The sequence below is a fragment of the Trachemys scripta genome, chromosome 9, assembly GCF_013100865.1.
Source record: "Trachemys scripta elegans isolate TJP31775 chromosome 9, CAS_Tse_1.0, whole genome shotgun sequence".
NCBI lineage: Eukaryota > Metazoa > Chordata > Testudines > Emydidae > Trachemys > Trachemys scripta.
In genome coordinates, this window is record NC_048306.1 from 104,218,582 (window position 1) to 104,238,065 (window position 19,484).

The following is a 19,484-nucleotide window of genomic DNA, read 5'->3' on the forward strand; positions in this document are numbered from 1 at the left end:
TGGACATTAGTATGAAATAGTTAATTATGCTGCTACTAAAATTAAACTGGACTTGAACAGCAGCCCAAGGTGCTCCAAGACTATGGTGATGAGGGTGGTAGGAAAACTAGAATGCATCTTCTTGAGATGGAAGCTTAAAAGATCTCTTAAAAGACAAGAAAAGTGCAGTGAGTGATAATAATAAAATTATATAAAAATGACACAATTCAAAGAGGAAACTAATGCCTACTAGTCACTGTGTTTTAAAGCTTGAGGCTGACACTTACAGAGCCTTCCCAGACTAGGATGAACACTATGAAAGCTATTACCATGTTTAAACACATTTATTACTAGCAGATTTCTAGTGCAGTTTTCCTTGGGGTCAGTTTTTTTATTTTAGTTTTTCCAGGGAATCACTTTATAAAGCAGTCCTCTAACACTCTACCGGGATGTCAGTAAGCAATGTGACCAGGATGCATTAAACCAGAGACGTGTCACAATTTTTCAAGCACAAGGCAGGTGACATGTCAAGTGACTGTAGTTAACCTGAAGTCTAGCTGAAAGGTGTGACGCTTCAATAAAAATGAATGTTATAGTGATTTCTGTATGCATATCAAGATCTTTGTGTTATTGTTTATCTGTATTACCATAATGCCTTAGAATGCCAAAGAGGAATCAGGTCTCCATTTTGTTAGACAGCATATAGAAAAATAACAAACAATATAGGTCCTACCCTAGAAAGCTTGTAGTTTAGGTGTCAAACAGAATGTGACATATGGACTAACAGGGTGTGGGTAGTTGGGAAGTTATTTGCCTAACCAATACTAGATGGGAATGATTTGTAAGCAAAGTTATGTTTTAAGGAGGGATTTAAAGGATAAGGTGAGAGCTTTGTCAAGTTTGAAAGATTTTTTTCCCCATTCATTGATGGTGGTGTAATAATTGGGGCCGAGCCCTAGCAGACCTACTTTAATTGTTAGCCTAGCTGGCGAAAAGTGGGTAAAGGTTCATGAATTGTCACAATGAGCTGTTATATAAAATTGTTTAAGAAAAGATGTAAGAAGGTGACAGACTGAATTAATTTAAACATAAAAGGTTTACTGATACCACTCAAGGACCATGTTAGGATTATGACTAGTAAACAAGAAGCGGTAAGGACAAGACATTAGGCCTAGCTGGCTGGCAATGTAAGTGGATGGACCATTCCCACATTGCCTTTTTGCAGCCTTTAAAAAGAGACTTTGGGAGAGAAAAAGGAAACTTTTTTTTTTACCATGGCTGTCCTATCTCTTTCTCTCTTGGCTTTTCACCTGAGCCTGACAACTGCATGGCACCAGCCTGGCAAGATGAGACAGGCTATCCAGCTGAGCTGAGCCTGAGAAGGACCAGTGAAGAAGAAGGACCTGACCAGACCAACCAGCTGATGTCTCTGGAGAGGTGAGTTGGGATCCAAATCAACAGAAGTTGTGGCCAACCTGTCAGCCCAAAGCAGGATAGGTCCATCAATGGCTATTCGCCAGGATGGGCAGAGATGGTGTCCCTAGCCTCTGTTTGCCAAAAGCTGGGAATGGGTAACAGGGGATGGATCACTTGATAATTACCTGTTCTGTTAATTCCCTCTGGGGCACGTGGCATTGGCCACCTGTAGGTTTCTTGTGATACAGCTGAATATAATCAAAGCAGCTAAATATACTGAAGATAAACCAGTGAATGCCCTATGGGCTACAAGATGCAGGAGGGACTGGACTTCCTGCTCATGAAAGGAGCCCCAAAATGATTTATCTGAGATTATGAGCTTCCAGGCAGGTAGGAAGTGGAACAGGTGGTGTCCAAAAGTTGGGGCGGGGGGAGAGAAGAGATAACAGAATGGTCCAGCAGAGGAGCTGGAGGGAGAGGTTGTTTGATGCCTTCAACCAGGTTGTCAAAATAGTGGTCTTAGAGGATGGTGATCCCCTTTTCTTGGCTCTGGATCTTCTTCAAGGGTGCTCTATAGATCTGGCGTGCATCTGTTGCAGGTGATACTGGAATGGTCAGGAGAACCGTGTTGTTTGAAACTTGCTGAAATGTCTCTGTTGCAGGTATGTATATCCCCAGTGACTGCAATATTGCCCTCAAATCTTTGAGGGAGTGGAGCGAGGAGTCTGTATCACTGCTAAAGAGCATTGGCCCTTCAAAGGGGAAGTCTTCCTCAATATTTTGCACGCCCCTCAGAAGGCCAGAATATTAGAGTCAAGCTGCTCGCCGCATAACTACTGTGGTGGGTAAGGATTGCGAAGCCATGTCAGCAGCATTGAGAGTGGCTTGCACAGAGGCTTTGGTGATCAATGGACCCTCCGAAATGAGGACTTGAAATTGTTCCCTTTGCTCTTGCAATAGTTGTTCAATAAAATGAGTAAACTGTTAATAGCTGTTAAAATAATATTTTGCCATCAAGAACTGGTAGTTCTCAACCTGATATTGTAGAGCTGCTGACAAATACCATTTCCTATCCAGGAGATCTAGGTCATGAGAGGAAGGAGAGGTTCTTGGAAGGGGAGGCTCTGGAGAGTACTTGATGATTTCTTTTGCTGAACACATCTATCACCAGGGAGTTGGGGGTGGGATGGAAGTAGTAGTACTCTATTCCTTTGGCTGGAATGTAATAGTTTTTATCTGACCATTTCCAAGTGGGTGGAATAGTGGCAGGTGTTTGCCAGTATGTGCAGGTGTCAACAGTCTCTCATTGATGGGTAGGGGGATCTTAGCCTGGTGAGTAATATGTAAAATGTCCATCAAGGAATGTTAAGACTCCTGGACTTCCTCTAAAGGAATCTGGAGGGATTCTGCCCAATGTTTCATTAAGTCCTGGAAGGCCCTAAAGTCATTTGCATAGGAGGGCAGTGATGTCATTATTGCCTCATCTGTGGAGGAGGATTTAGCCAAAGAGAGCAAACCTTCTTCATTTGGTGAGTCTTGCGCCTCTTGGGTTGCCTCAGGTACTGAGGGAACACATGGTACTGGCAGGCAATCTTGTGATGCCTGTGACTATTGTGGTATCAGCAGGTGTACTTGTTGGCATTTCTTCTGAGATTCTATCCTATAAAATTGTTTGCCATAATGTTTCCAGGGAACCCAGTAAGCCCACTGTGGAGGTGGATAGAAGGCTCCCTAACCGTATTAGTGCCCGAGAGACCTAGGGCATCTTCTGAGCTCTGGAAAGTCCTCCTCAATGTATGTTCCAAGAGAAGTGTGGTGGAATGGTGTCAGCGGTTAGGGCAGCTAGGACCAGCTGCACTGCCCTGGAACTTCCTGATTAATCACAGTGCCTGAGTGGCTGCAGCCTATGTTATAAAACCAGCAACAACAGTAGAAGCACTGGCTGCTCAACGTGCTCCATACCTCCAGCTGCGGTTGATCATCTCCCTGCCTCTATCCCTGTCCAAGTTCTATCCTGGCTTCAGATGCCCAGCTCTGACTCTTGGCTATACCTCCTGACTGTGACTCTGGCTTACCTTTTGGCTTATGCTTTGGCTTCTGACTCCCAGCTCCAACTCTTCTACACTTTCTGACTTTGACTCCAGTTTACCCTTCAGCTTAGTCTTTGGCTTCTGTGAGAAATGAAGGGGGGGGGAGCTCCCTTTTATGGACACCCAGACAGCCAGTAGCTATAAAATCCCTCTTACTAGCTGTTCTCTAATTGCCCTACCTGTAAAGGGTTAAAAAGTCTCACTGCTATGCATAGGTAAAAGGAAGTGAGTGAACACCTGGCTGAAAGAGCCAATGGGAAGGCTAAAACGTTTTAAAATTGAAAAACGACTCCCCTTTTGTCTGTCTGTGGTTGTTCTTCAGGGAGAGGCAGACAGGGCTGCAGTTATGCTGTAAGAAGCTTAGGGCCAGGTATGAAAAATCCTCAGTATCATACGAATCCCACATATGTAAGTAGATCAGGAAATGTCTAGGAAGACGCAATTAAGTTTATCTCTTTTTATTTCTTTATGGCTTGTGGACTCCTCTGTGCTAACCCCCAAGTGCTTTTGTTTTGCTTGTAATCTTTAAGCTGGACCTCAAGAAAGCTATTCTTGATGCTTAATCCTTGTATTTTTTTTTTAAATCTAGCAAAAGCCTAAATTTCCAGATGTATTTTCTTTCTTTTTTTAAATTAATGACATTTATCTTTTTTAAGAACAGAATTGGATCTTTGTGTCTTAAGAAATTTGTGCATGGTGTTTAATTAGCTTGTGGCAACAGCTGATTTTTTTTCCTCCTCTTTCTCAGCTCTTCCCTAGAGGGGGGGTGAAAGGGCTTGAGGGTACCCCACAGGAAGGAATTCCCAAGTGTGCCTTCCTGGGTTCTCAAAGGGGGTTCTGCACTTGGGTGGTGGCAGCATCTACCAATCCAAAGTCAGAGAAAAGCTGTAACCTTGGAAGTTTAATACAAGCCTGGAGTGGCAAGTTTTAGAGTCCTTGCTGGCCCCCACCTTCTGCATTCGAAGTGCCAGAGTAGGGAATCAGCCTTGACAACTTCTGACTCCTGCCTCTGCCCCTTGGCTCCACTTCAGAACCCACTCCTGCTGAGTTCAGCACTAATTAGTAGGCCATACTCTTGCTACAACCATTATGAGAAACTGCCCATGACTTGGTAGTTGACAAACAATCCCAAAACAGAGCCCTTTACAGAGACCTCAGAGGCTGAGGATGTGCCATTCCCCCAAGCTGAAAGGAGGCTTTGAGTATCAGTGTCAGTGCAGGTACTGGAGGCAGTGGATCAGATCCTGTTCTGATAAGAAAGAGTTTTCTCACCAGCTTTCAAAGCAGTACTGGGGAAGGGGCTCTCACTGATTCCGGGTAAGATGCGATCCTCAGAAGAAAAGGATCTGGAGAACTATGGTAACAGATGGTAGGAGCCTGGTTACAGGGCTGTGGATGCTGCATTAGGTACCAAAGAGGCCAATGAGACTATGTCGATGCTTGGAGTGCTGATGTTCCAAAGAGGACAGTACTGGGGGCGGGGAGGGAGGTGCTGGTCTGGGTGGTCTCTCTAACGCTTGAGATAGTCTTAGAGGCCCTGGTTTTAGATGTATCTTGGTGCCTGGAGGTGTCAGATAGTTCAAAGGTAGGGGCTTCTGGGTGTTGTTTGGCTGAAGGCTCTCCATTTGGGGCTTCTCAGGCAGTACCAGGGCTTCAGGGAGCATCAGCTGGAGCCACTATACCCATTGTGGGATGCAAGATCTCCTGAGAGTCAGCTCTATGAGGTAACATTCCTCTTTCTAGAATCTTAAGTAAGAGCGAGGTGCTTTCTTCTTTTTGAGGGCTTCATCTCTGGAACTGCCCTCAGAGCTCCAGAAGTCACTGGAGCATCCTAAGAGGTTGACACAGATGTATGGGGTACGGGTTGGGGAAACGGACTCCATTGGAGTTTGGACACATTCCATTAGGAGGAGCTTCAGCTTATCCTCTCTATCTTTGTGGGCCCTACCTTTGAATCCTGTGCAAACTTTACACTTCAACGGTACATGAGTTTCTCCAAGACACTGGAGACAACTAGGGTGCCCATCACTAGGTGGAAAAGACCTGTGACAGGGCTGGCAAGGCTTGAACCCCAGGGTCTTAGGTGTAACCCAGGGAAGTGCCAGAGAACAAAAGGGACAAGAAGTTTTGGGGGGGACCCCTCCAAGCTCTAATTGTACTACAACTAAGAAAAATTTGTACTAGGAAATAAAAACTAATTAAATAAAACAAAGTAAACAAGAAAGGCGGGAAGTAACTGAAAGCAGTGGACACCACAGCTGCTCCTACTTGAGCTGCAGACAGCTGAGAAGGTAGTGGAATGGCAGCAGGTTGGTGTCTTCTTACATGCCCTTGCATGGGAGCAGAAGGCACTGCTCTGTGGATAGGCGGCCCCCCCAGCTACAGCTATTTAAAATCTCTGGTCAAGAATGCACAGGCATGCACATGTCCTATGTGGCGCACCCATAGGGACAGATATTTGAAGAACTAACCCTTTCTTCCCCATCAAGGACTGTTTGACTGAAACTGTAACCAATATTCACTGTCTCCAAAAAAGGGCCTTTGATAGGGTTTGACTGTTTGTTTTGCATAATTAATCAATTTCAGTTTCAATGCTCTTTGTCTCATTTTGATTCTTTTCTGTTTGTGTGGTTCAATCAATAAATTCACAGTCTTTGGCATGAATTTCCTAGTGTGTCTGCCATGGTACCGGAAGGCTGAGGTCACTGTATACCAAACCCTGTATACCAACGTTGTTTAACAGTGACTAGGTCATTAATGCCTTTGACACTTTGAGCCCATATATTCTACCTAAATTAATACAACAGGAATCAGTGGGGGACAAAGCATAGGGCCACTTGTAGAAGTAGACAATCAATCAAAGCTGCACTCATTGGTAGAGCGAAGACTGGTGTCAACAGGTCAAAGTAGAAGACTTAAAGGACAGAGTGGGGTTAACTGGTGATGGGCTTTGGAGATATGGAGGAGTCTCAAAAAGAGGTTTGAGTCCAGCATGACCTTGAAACTTTCTTCACTGGAATGTAGGGTCCAACAGGGCAGTCCCTGAACTATAGTAAAATACTACAATGCTGTTATGTTTGTAATCTACCAGTTTAACATATGACATTGCTCTCAGAGGAATGCATGGCAATATTAAGGTCAAACAGCGATCTCATTACAAAAGCAAAGAGAAGTATTCGGGTCCTATAATGTTTTCCACATACCAAGTTAAAAATATGACATTAACCCCATAGGATCATTTCTCAACACAATGCAATAAGTGCTCTTTTCGCAGCCCAATCAGCACACAATTGGGGCCAATGTGACATCCTCAGGGCTGTAACTAGGGTGGCGCAGGAGGGGCACCTGTCCCACGCACAGAGCTGGCAGGCATGTGTACGCAAAAATGAGACAGTGCAGGATCAGGCCCAGCATCAACCCCCCCCACCCCCCCTGCAGGACTGGGCCCAGCAGCATCATCAGGAGGTCAGAGTGCTCAGCACCCCCGCACGCTTGCAGGTCTAGTGACCCTGACTGGAGCAGGATCCCAGGCACTAGGACTGCAGTAGCAGGCCGGCAGAATGGCTGAGCTACTTGCAGCTGAGGTAAGAGACCAGCGAGGAGGGCGGTGCAGAGGACTAAAGCCACAGGGAGGGGATGCCGGGGGCTAGGGCTGCGGGGAGTGCAGTTGGTGCATGCGGGTGATTCTAGATGGGGGAACTGGTGGCTGGGGTGAGTCCCTGGAGGGGGGGCAGGGGGGACTAGATACTAGGGCACAGTTCCTGAATGGGGGGGTTGAGTGCTTGGGGGCACTCTTGGGGGTGGGGTGTCTGGATGCAGTTGCTGAGGGCAGTCCCTGGGTGGGGGACTGGATGTTGGAGGTGGCAATCGGGGGGGGGGGAGAGAGAGGAGGGAAGTGCATTCTGCCCTGAACAGGGCACCCTGTTACCCAGTGTTTGGGGGGGGGGTGGGCTGGATGCTCTGGGGACAGTGTTGGGGGAGGGGGGATTCCCTGGCTGAGAGGGTAGTGGGGGGCAACCCACCACTAGGCTGGGCTCCCTATCTTTGCAGGCAGGCTCTGCAGCCATACTCTCTGCGCTGCCAGCAGCAGCGCAGAAGTGAAGGTGGCAATACATCATGCCATGCCACCCTTACAGTGAATTAATTTTAACAGTTAAGGTTCTGACTTATTTCATTAATTAAAAATGATCTTGGTAGACATTTGCCAGTGTTGAAATGAAAGATACAACATTAATATGAATTGTATTGCTGTCATAACAAATACTAACCTTTCTTCTTTTTTTGGATGTACAGGAAGCATATATATTGTGTGGATGCAGGCTACATAACACACAGAAAGCTGCATATGCGGCCCACAATGGTAAATAGGTTGACAATCACTGTTCTGGAATGACTGGCAGGAAGCTAGAGGGCACCATTGTTGTTTCCCACTTTGTGAACCTGTGCAACTAATACCTGGCCTGCAAGGACATCAGCAGGAAGGTCCATTTTTCTCTGCTGACCCAGTGGCCCAATTAGATCCCCATTTAAAATGGCAGATGCTATTCCTGCAGGGAAGACAGCTGGTACTACTGCAGTAAATATACCAGCATCTCCATTACTTCTTTTACCTAATTCTGGGAAGATGGTTAGGTGCCATCTATACTATTATAACTAGGCCTCCTAACAGTCTTGTCTTTCCTTCCTAATCTACCCTGCATGCAGCAGGATCATTTTATTTGGAATACTACAACTGGTCTATCAGCATGTCCAAGTCAGATCATATTTATAAAATGTTAACTGAAGAGGCTTAAAATTACAAACTCCTCTATGGATTAAAAATAGATCAACTCCTAGAGCTCAACTCCCATTCACCAACTGATTTGAATCCACTTCATGATTTTATACTGCTAGATCATTAATCCTAGTTGTCATGTATATTACTACTAAACTGAAGAGCTCTGTGTAGCTCAAAACTTAAGTTGATTGAATAAAAGATGCTACCTCACCGACTTGTCCAACTAAATGGACCAAAAGATTTTATACCTTTTTCCTCTCACTCAGATGCCACATTCCAAACCTTGGGATCCATGGTATTTTATTTGCACCACTCCACTTTATAAAAAACAAATACCAAACGAATCACCACCATATTTTTTTTAAATTAAGAGGTTACCAGTAGCAAATACCATTGACCTCTTTCCATCTGATTCGGTGTTAATTTGTTGGTCAAGCAGCAAAGGACTGCCATAGGGCATATGATGCCTGCACTGCATTTTGTGGGGAAATGAAGGAAATAGAACTATGCAGACGTGTTTATTTTAAACACAGCACGCTGAGCAGAACTGCTTGTGCAGACAGCGCGCAGCGAAGACGCAGATCCTGGTTACTGCGTGACCCAGCGCACGGAGTTGAGTGGGCTCAAAGCTGCCGGCTACCCCTGCGCAGGCGAGAGCAGCTACGGTCCGGGTGGGGCGAACGGGCCCTGGCTCGGCGATGCCTCCTCATAGCCCTCCTGGCCGCTGATCCTTGGGGCTGGGGAAGAACAAATCCCCCGCCCATGGCTGGAAGGTCCGGGGGCTTGAATCGCTCTCTCCCCGCCCTCTCACTGGCTTCCGCGTCCGCGTCCGCTCCCGTCCCGCCTGTTCCCAGGAGGTCGGGGCCAGCCCTGGGCCCGAGCCCCATCCTTTAGCTCACGCAGGAAGGTCTCCCGCAGGCGGGCCAGGCCCCCCTCCCGCAGCAGGCGCCGCGCCGCCTCCCGACCCCCGAGCTGGGCCCGGGTCAGGGCCGAGGCAGTGACCTGGGCCGCCACGCGGATCGGCCGCGACTCCGACAGCTTCTCGATGAGCCGCGGGTTGTTGAGCAGCGTGAAGAGCAGGCGCCGCAGCACCATCTCTCAGCCCCGGATCCTGCGGCACGACGGCTACACCCGAACGACTACGGCCGCAAGCAGGGAGGAAGAACCGCCTCACGTGTGGAATCCAGCGCTGTGATTGGCTGAATAGCCCTAGGCTAAAGGAGGCCAATAGAAGGTAGACGCACGTGACACAATCCCCTCAGGGATTGGCTGCTACCATCGGGGCGGGAGAGAGTAAGCGGCCTTGCCTTTACCGTGATCCTCACTGGGATTGGCTGCTCAGAGGCTGATGGACACGGAGGGATTTAGGGAGCTAGGTCACATGCTCGCACAGTAGCCACCGTGTCCGTGAGCACTGCAGCGGTGTTGGCTGTCCCGTGCCGGAGCCGGCCTCTGCGAGGCGCTGTCCGGGGCCCGTCCGCCATGTGCTCGGTAGCGATGCTAAGCGTCCTGCGCAGCGACTCCTATGTGGAGCTGAGTCAGTACCGGGACCAGCACTTTCGGGTGAGGGGCGGGCGAGAGATGGGGAGGTGTGTGGGGGAAGTAGGCACGTGGGAGATTGGGGTGGGAGGCGGGGAAGGGGGTTGGGCGTGGCGGGATCGGTTCTGGCGTGCAGGGTGTGAAGATGGGGATGTGAGGAAGAGAGGGATGGAAGTATTGGGCCCTGCACGTAGGGGTTACCAGCAACCTAACAGCTACAGCAGGGGAGGGCAAACTTTTTGGCCTGAGGGCCACATCAGGTTTCTAAAATTGTATGGCAGGCTGGTTAGTGGAGGCAGTGCCTCCCCAAACAGCCAGGCGTGGCCCGCCCCCATCCAACCCGTCCCCTGACCCCCAACCCCTGACTACCCCCCGCTGCCCCATCCAACCCCTCCTCTCCTTCCTGACTGCCCCCCCCCCATGGACCCCTGCCCCATCCAACCACCCCTTCTCCCTGACTGCCCCTGGAACCCCTGCCCCTGACTGCCCCCAGCCTCCTCATCCAACTCCTCCTCTCATTCCTGACTTCCCCCCCCCCCGTTCAATCCCCCTGTTCCCTGCCCTCTGACCACCCCAACCCCTGTCTACACCACCCTCCTGAACTCCTCTGCCCCCTATCCAATCCCCCTGCCCCCTTACTGTGCTGCCCATAGCACTGGGTCAGGCTGGCTCTGCAGTTGCGCTGTCCAGCAAGAGCTCACAGTCTGAATGCCCAGAACATTGTGCCGGAACAGCAGGGGAGGGGCCGGGGCTAGCCTTCCAGGACAGGAGCTCAGGGGCCGGCAGGAGGGTCCCGCTGGCCGGATGTGGCCCATAGTTTGCCCACCTCTCAGCTACAGGATTAAACTGTTCCTCACAAACTGATTAAAAAGCTGAATCTCTGCTGTCCAGATGCAGTGACCAGGGGAAAGCTGATCTCGGCTGCTGGACAAGAGCCATTCTCTATTTTCCCTCTTGTTTCCGAGCTTCTTGCCTTGTGAGGGCGGCTGAAATGTCTCTACTGCTTTAGCTTTCTCACAGCCTCTTGATTGCTGTGATGTGGGTGCAATTTCTCTAGTCTATTCCTTATCCCAGAGTTCATTTTTGAATTATTTCTCAAACAATAATTCCACTGGCTCTTCTGCTGCTCGTAAGCAGCAGAGTGAAATTGGCCCATTCTGCTGCTGCTTGGCAGTTGGGACTAAAAGCAGTGAAAACAGGATTCCGTGTCAGTTCACTCTGGAACTGCTTTGCAAGGCTCCGAGCAGCAGAAGTACTGGTGCTTTCTGCAAACTTGGAAAAGTGCCTTGTAGTCTATTCTGTTCATTTTTGGAAGATTATCTTTATAACCATAAGGGCTAGAGGGTTTTTCTTTGTTTTGTTTTTTGTTTTTTTAAATGGGCATATGTGGGCTAGTGTGTTTGTTCAGCCTCTTATCTGAAATATTTCCCAGTACTGTTAAGGTATTGCAGATCAACTCATCCCACATGTTGCCACTTTACTGTTGAAGTTATTGAATGGAGTGGAGTCTAAATGTTGGTTTTTACTATTTGAAATTTCAGGGTAACAGATATGACCAGGAGCGACTGCTGAAAAAGAGCTGCACCCTGTATGTGGGGAATCTCTCCTTCTATACAACAGAAGAGCAGATCTATGAACTGTTTGGTAAAAGTGGGGATATAAAGAAAATCATTATGGGCCTGGACAAAGTGAAGAAAACTGCTTGTGGTTTCTGTTTTGTTGAGTATCCTTGTCTGCAAAGTAAAACATCTATACAGTGGGTATGGAAGCCAAAATCTAGACCAGGGATAGGCAACCTATGGCACGCGTGCCGAAGGCGGCACACGAGCTGATTTTCAGTGGCACTCACAATGCCCGGGTCCTAGCCACCAGTCCGGTGGGCTCTGCATTATAATTTAATTTTAAATGAAGCTTCTTAAACATTTTGAAACCTTATGTATTTTACATCCAACAATAGTTTAGTTATATATTATAGACTTATAGAAAGAGGCCTTATAAAAAGGTTAAAATGTATTACTGGCACGCAAAACCTTAAATTAGTGTGAATAAATGAAGACTCGGCACACCACTTCTGAAAGGTTGCCGACCCCTGATCTAGACAACCCTAACCAGAGTAAAAGAGTTGTAAAGGCTTGGCTTTGTTCCTATTGTAGGTACAATTATTATGTAATAACCAACCGGGTTAAAACACAGTTTAGCCTTGCAGTGCAGATAAGACTGAACTGTGCTGTTGAAGTGTTCCATCAGTGATAAAGTCTCAGACAGGGGAGCTCTTTGTGAATATGGTAAACACTGCAGTCCTGTCTATACTGCAAGATTTAACCTAATTTTTAAAGTCTGGGTGACTAAATTGTAACACAAGATATTACTGTATAGATGGGACCTAAAATCGTAATGATTCTATTGTGTGGGACTGAGTATTTTTGTGCTAATCCCTCTCTCCAGGGCACTGGGTCACTGTTCTGGGCAGTATAGTATAAGAAAGAAGCTGACATATTTAGAGCACATAAGGGTGCCATGTATGATTAGAGAGCTTGAGAAGACAAACTTTGTTTCCTCATATCAATTTGAATAAAATGGCTAACTTCAGGCCCCCAAAATTGTTGGAAGGGTTATTGTCAGGTTAAAGATCATAGATGTAAAAGACTTGTTGCTGTTTTTTGGGATTACAAAAATAGAATTAAAAATCTTTAACTATAATTTACTCTTAACTATACTGTTTGACATTTGTCTCAACTAGGCTATACTTCAGGTACTCATAACAGCCAGTTCTTGTCTAGCACTTTTCACTAGTAGAAATCAGTTTGGATTGCAAATACTGTAATAATACAGTGGGTATTTGTTTACAAATTCATTTGTATTTGAATAAAAAAACACATGGAAATATTTCTAAAGGTCTTGTATTTTATAAAAACATATTTTTACAAATATAACATTAGATCTGAGATCTCAAATTTTGTCCTGCTTTTTAGTTTCTGTAGAGTATAACAAGGAGTAATGATATACACCTGGATGAAGAAAAGGGAAACTTTTCCCTGATATGCATTCTAACAGTGAGATCTAGTAGACTGTAAAATAGTCTCAAAAAGGATGTTGGGGGAGTCCCATTATTTTAATTATTTGGGATCTGACAATATATTTGTGTGGTATGGAGAATCTGATTTTCTGTCAGGTAGTGTGGAAAGTGGCTTAATAGCTAACTTGTCTCATCTGTGACTAAATCAAACACCTTCTAGATGCTAAACTACCACAGTGAGAAATATATCATAAATGCCTAGGTAGACAGATCCTGGGTATTCTAGTTGATTTTCCTGTTGACTTTACAACAGGTGGGTGCTTGTTTCTTCTTGAGTTAATAGTTTAATTTTTATTTTGCAAATCATAGAGTTAAATTAATCTGATATTTCATACCATTCCTAACAATCCTGGATTACTGCCATTTAACACACGCTATTTGATTTGATTTGTGAAAAAGGAATTGATTTTTAAAATCTAACCTAGGAATGAGTCAAACTCAATCAAATATTTGTTGAGATCATTGCATTTGAATACTTTTGTTCTATAGAAGTTTGAAAGACTGTTGAACCTCGTTCTTTAACATAATCCTAAGATACTACTCAAGAGGAGATGCTGAAAATGCAATGAGATACATCAATGGGACACGGCTTGATGATAGGATCATCAGGACAGATTGGGATGCAGGTTTTAAAGAGGGCAGACAGTATGGTCGTGGAAGGTCAGGGGGTCAGGTAAGTTGTTCCACAATCCGTTTTTCACTATTTGCTGGTGAAATTATTGATGTTTCTTGAATCTTCACTTTTGAGTGACCATTTAGAGTTAACTTTAATTTTACTAACTTCCATGGCCAGAGTAAAATTTCATCACATCTAAGAGTCCATTATATAATGCATTTAAGTATTTACCTACGAAGAATAAAACCTTATGTCATTCCTTTTTTTGGTATTCAAGTTACATTGGAGCCTGTGTTCAGCTGCTGTGGGAAGAGAAATGGTACTTGCAGAACAAGCATAAAAGCTGCCCAGCTAAGAGCTGTGTTGTAGCCTGCCAAGAACCACGGAACATCACCTAAGTTGCCTAAATTGGAGTACATAGAAGTTGCTCTTATCTTTAGTGTGTAGGGTAGATTACAGACCCCAGGATGGAATGGTCCATCTTGATATGAGGAGGGTCCTTGTGGGTGTTATTAAAGAAGACGACAGCTGTATGCTAATATACCAAATTCCGCAGGCTGCACTTCAGCTATTCTTGCTGAATGAAGTAGAGAAGGAAACTGTCACTAATTTTCCTAAATATTATACAGCTTGTACTGGTGTATTACCTGGACTGTTGTTACCTGGGACAGGTGTTAACTACCTTGTTGGTATTGTATATTAACTCTTGTGCAATAGTTTACTTGCTGGAATGCTCTAATATTTCACTCCTTTTCCCCCACCCACCCCAATCCAGGTCCGAGATGAATATCGGCAGGACTATGATGCTGGGAGAGGAGGTTATGGCAAAGTTGTTCAACCCCAGTGAATATTGAATGACCCATCAGCATCACAGGAGAACTGTAGCTGCATCGTGGTAGATCTTATGATGAGCAGCGAAGGACATCTGTTGCACATGAATGTTGTTTAGGTAACTGAGACTTAGAAGATTTTTTTTTCAGTGTTGCTGAGATCTTTAAATATATTCAATGTCTCTTCCATTTTTCAAGACCAGTTACAAAATCAGGATCAAAGCTATACTTTAAGTGTTGTAGGGTAGATAATAGAATATAGTGAAGATCTGGGAGTAAAACTTATAGCACTGATTCACATGAGAGACATGTGATTGCTAACTGCTGCTTTTTTTTAATGTTTGAACTGTTATACTAGACTGAGCCAGAGTTTTTTAACAGTATGTTGATTTCTTCCATTTGTCCAAAGCCTGATACACAGGCATCAGGTTTTTTTTGTTTACATTAGTAGTGAAGGGGGTGGGTAAGAATGGGTTGTGTACCAAACATAAAAATTAAGAGGATAGAAATAGTTATTTTTTTGGTAAAATACAGAGAAGGTCCAGATTTCTCTGACGTGTATTTGACTAGCAAGAAATAAGATGTCTTTTTTTGGTAACAGCTAGCAAACATATGAAGGGCACACCTGAACAAACTCTTTATCGTGGGGTTATCTCTCTGTTCATCAAAGTGATAGGAGCATAGCAGCTAACTGAAGACCTGGCCCATACGTATCTCCACTAAGAGTCGAGTATGTATGAGGTCTGATACCCAGTAGTATCTGTAGTGTGTGTATATTAGAGCCTGTCACTTTGATACTGTAAAACAGGTGGTGTGAAGTTTCTTTATCCAGTGGGTGGGAAGGGGGACTGCCGTAAGCAAAGGGAATGTAGAGAATTGAGAGTTTAAAAATTGGTGCTAGATGGTATTTGCTACCTCTGTAAACTTGGCAACACTCTTACTTTTTTATTTTTTTAAGGGTTGCTCCTGTGTCAGTTTTGTCCAGTAAAAGGGGTTTGTTAGTAATTTTATTATGTGGATGAATATTTTTTCCCTATTCCTCCACAGATGGGAGAATTTGCATGGTTACCTCCAAAAGGTGGATGTCTAAGGAGACAGGGTATTGGAAAAGAAAAGTAGTTCTGAAAGGGTGTGAGTTTTGTCTTCTATTTCAGGCTAGAGTCATTCCTGCTTTAACAAGCAAACTGGCAAAAGCCAAGGTTCAAACTCCAGCCCTGCCTCGGAGTCCATTATGCATCTGATGGGAAATCATATAGTGACTCTAGGACTTTATGTATGACTTTTGCGGATTGTGTCAAAACTAATTTAAGTGATTGTATAATAGCATGGACTCTTTTTAAAATATAAACTGATGCTCAAAATGTTCAAAACCTGGACATTTCAACAATGTCAAGTTCGGGCTTCCCTGGCTTTGCTTGAGGACTTGGGAATCTTGAGAGATGTATATTGAGTCTAAACACCTTAATCCAGCAGTGTTGAAGACTCATCTGCCTAAAAACTTCTTCCTCTCTCAAATTGCTCAGCCCTCTGGACACTTACCTAATTCTGCTTTTCCAATCATAATATTAGGGATTGACAGCATCTGCATTTATGTAAAGAGAAAGCATAACTTATTCCTTTTCTTAACATATAAAACCTTTCAGGCCTTTACGTGAGCGGTATAAGCCTACTATTTTTCTTTTTACATCACCTGTAAAGAAGGGTAAAATGGACTGAGTGATGAGCTTTAATCAGACTTTCTAAGTATCTTGCAGGTACCTCTATGCATCATGTTTCAGACCCATTACTTTAATTAAGTTATAGGTACAATGAAGTAAAATGCACACCCACCATCTTATCGTCACATCTAAGAGAATTTAAAATGGTGAATTTCTAACCTTTTCCTGTCATGGAAGGTACTGTAAATGTTTAGTACTGGGATCTTTGATTAGGGGAAAGTCCTATAAACAGAATGTTAACTTAGTTTTTTTTCTTACCTAATGATGCATGTGTCTGAGCAGATCTATCTACCACTTGCTCTGTAACATGTCCAATAGCAATTTTCAGAAGGATAATCTGTGATTGCACAAGTTTTATGAAAAGATTTATTGTCAAAACCACAAACTACTTTCAAATAAAGCTGCACTACTCAAATTGATTTGTTTTTAGATTGTCATTTGTCCCTTAACAGAAGCAGTGATGGGAATAAAGTAACTACATTTTGCACATTCTTAGCCAAAGGCCTTGTTTGGGCTGTCTCTGTGTGTAATTCACTAAATTATGGAAGAATAACACACTGGACAGTGAATACACTCTCTCCTATCGCTTAATTAAGACATTGTCTCACAACTATACCCACTTGTTAACAGATCCTGAATGACAATATAACAATGTAATTTGTTCTGTCACAGGTACCAGGGGTTGCAGCCTGAACGTAACATTATAGTGGACTGCCAGGCCTACTGTAGTTAAGGTTTGGACCAACTTTCTGTTTAAAGCTTGACCTATAAGTGCTCTAAAATTTGCATGCTTACTCTGATTGGTTGATTGCCTTAAAATTTTGGTGTGCCTCATGAGGGTGCTGGCTTGGGCTAGTGCTCCAATTTTGGGGGTCATTTGACCAAGGAATTCCTGAGATACAACACCCCCCTCTCCTTCCCCCGCCCCCCCCCCCCCCCCCCCCCCCCCCCCCCCCCCCCCCCCCCCCCCCCCCCCCCCCCCCCCCCCCCCCCCCCCCCCCCCCCCCCCCCCCCCCCCCCCCCCCCCCCCCCCCCCACNCCCCCCCCCCCCCCGGATTTTCTTAAGGTTGACATTATATCTTTGCATGACCTGGAGGTGAAACCATTGTTCAGATCCTTGCCCAAAGGTCTCACTTGCTTGAGGGTTCTCTCTAAAGAGTGCCTAGCATCCCCTTGTCCTTTGGGGGAAGCAAAAGTCAGAACAGTAATAGACAGAGAGTTAGGTACATGCCTAAATTGAGAACCAGACATTCCAAAGTCTCATATGCCAAACTGATTACACTGCATGTGTGCAAAGAGAGGCCAAGAGGGTTTATTGCTACCATGACGCACATGACTTGTGTGCCATTGAACCTCAACAACAGCCGGGAACTAGAAGCTCAAATCCAGTACTAGGCAGAAACCAGAAATAAAGAAGGCATATTGCTACAACCTGCCTCTGTCAAAAGATGTTTTTGTTTTAATTGTGGGGAAGTGTAATCTCAATACCGCAGAAAATGCAACAGGTGCTCATTTTTGAAAATAAAATAAATTACACATGCAACTAGGGAGGTTGTGGAATCTCCATCTCTGGAGATATTTAAGAGTAGGTTAGATAAATGTCTATCAGGGATGGTCTAGACAGTATTTGGTCCTGCCATGAGGGCAGGGGACTGGACTCGATGACCTCTCGAGGTCCCTTCCAGTCCTAGAATCTATGAATCTATAAAACTAGGACCAGATGGTATTCACCCAAGAATTCTGAAGTGGAGAGACTGATGCAAAGAATTAATTTAGCTTCCCTGCAATGGTCTAGTCTTCTCTGAGTGCGTCTTTAGCACCTTGAGTGTCCAGTGAACCCACTGACTGAATAGCAGGCTTCCTCCTTTCTGATGTACTTAAAAAGTGTTTGTGTTTTTTGCTAGTTGATCTTCAAATTTGATGTTGGACTACCTAATCATATTTTTACATTTGACTTGCCAGAGTTTATGGTCATTTCTATTTTCCTCAGTACTATTTTGACTTCCATTTTTTAAAGGATGCCTTTTTGTCTCTCATCACCTCTTTCACTCTGCTGTTCACTCTGTGAGTTTTTTGTCCTTCTACTATTTTTATTATTATTAATATTATTTTTATTATTTGGGGTATAACATTTATTTTGAGCCTCTGTTATGATTTTTAAATAGTTTCCATGCAGCTTGCAGGCATTTCACTCCTGTGACTGTTCCTTTTCATTTAACTATCTCTCTCATTTTTGTGCCATTCCCCTTTTTGAGTTTAACTCTACTTTGGTGGGGTTTCTTTGATATTTCCCTCCCCCTCCCGCAAAAATGTTAAATTTAATTACACTGTGGTCACTATTATTGAGTGGTGCAGCTATAGCCACCTCTTGGACAAGATCCTGTGATCCATTTAGGATATTCAGAATTGCCTCGCCCAGTGTGGATTCCAGCAATACCTGCTCCAAGAAGAAGTAATTAATGATGTCCAGAAATTTTATTTCTGCATGCATCCCATCTTGAGACGACATGTACCCAGTCAATATGGGGATAGTTTAACGCCCCCATTATTATTGGGTTCTCTGTTTTTGTAGCCTTTCTAATCTCCTGAGCATTTCACTATCACCATCACTATCCTGATCAGGTGATCAATAGTATATTCTTACTGCTACAAGCATGCAATTTCTATCCACAGAGATGCTATGGTAAAGTCTGCTTCATTTAAGATGTTTACTATATTTGACTCTATGTTTTCTTTCACATATAGCACAACTCCCCCACCAGAGCAACCTAATCTGTCATTCCTATATATTTTGTATCCTGGTATTACCATGTCCCATTGATTATCATCAGTTCAGCAAGTTTCTGTGGTGCCTGTTATATCAATATCCTCACACTGTTGCCATTGTTAACAATTACCATATTAACTGGGACTAATTATATTCTCATCCTTTAATTTTTTATTGATTGAATCCCATACCATCTTTTCCATTATTTGGGCTGGGATTTTAATCAGAGTAGTTGACTAAATTACCCAGATCATCCTGATTGCCTTTTTGGAATACTGGCATAACATTAGCATTCTTCAAGTCTTATGGAATTTTCCCAGTATTCCAAGATTTAGTAAAAATTAACATCAATAGGACAGCAATCTCCTCAGACAGCTCTTTTAGAACTCTTGTGTGCATGTTATTCAAACCTGCTAATTTTAAAATGTTAAGCACTAGTAGATACTGCTTAACATCTTCCAGAGTTACTAACGGACTGAGAAGTACTTCCTCGTGCCCAAGTGATGTGAGTAAACCACCCTGCTTCTTTCTAAATAAGTAGACACATATTTATTGAACACTTCTGCCTTTTCTGTATCCTTATTAATAATTTTACTATCTTAATTTAGCAATGGGTCTATACCTTATTACAGGGGTTCCCAAACTTGGTTCGCGGCTTGTTCAGGGTAAGCCCCTG

The 19,484-nt window shown here is 44.3% G+C and overlaps 2 protein-coding genes across 2 annotated transcripts; one reads left to right on the plus strand and one right to left on the minus strand.

Moving 5' to 3' along the window:
• Nucleotides 1-8,767: 8,767 nt before the first annotated feature.
• Nucleotides 8,768-9,456, minus strand: NCBP2AS2 (NCBP2 antisense 2 (head to head)). The gene has a single exon (XM_034781907.1). The coding sequence runs from the start codon at nt 9,355-9,357 to the stop codon at nt 9,070-9,072; it is 288 nt and encodes a 95-aa protein (XP_034637798.1). The 5' UTR covers nt 9,358-9,456; the 3' UTR covers nt 8,768-9,069.
• Nucleotides 9,457-9,562: 106 nt separating this feature from the next.
• On the plus strand, nt 9,563-16,630 carry NCBP2 (nuclear cap binding protein subunit 2). Its single transcript, XM_034781906.1, has 4 exons — nt 9,563-9,825; nt 11,343-11,524; nt 13,412-13,550; nt 14,269-16,630. The coding sequence occupies exons 1-4, from the start codon at nt 9,745-9,747 to the stop codon at nt 14,338-14,340; spliced, it is 474 nt and encodes a 157-aa protein (XP_034637797.1). The 5' UTR covers nt 9,563-9,744; the 3' UTR covers nt 14,341-16,630.
• The last annotated feature ends 2,854 nt before the right edge of the window (nt 16,631-19,484 follow it).

Coding starts and splice junctions, on each gene's coding strand:
- NCBP2AS2 (XM_034781907.1), bottom strand. CDS start 9,357: ATGGTGCTGCGGCGCCTGCTCTTCACGCTGCTCAACAACCCGCGGCTC.
- NCBP2 (XM_034781906.1), top strand. CDS start 9,745: ATGTGCTCGGTAGCGATGCTAAGCGTCCTGCGCAGCGACTCCTATGTG. Junction 9,826..11,342: donor ACCGGGACCAGCACTTTCGG/GTGAGGGGCGGG, acceptor TTGAAATTTCAG/GGTAACAGATATGACCAGGA. Junction 11,525..13,411: donor TGTGGTTTCTGTTTTGTTGA/GTATCCTTGTCT, acceptor CATAATCCTAAG/ATACTACTCAAGAGGAGATG.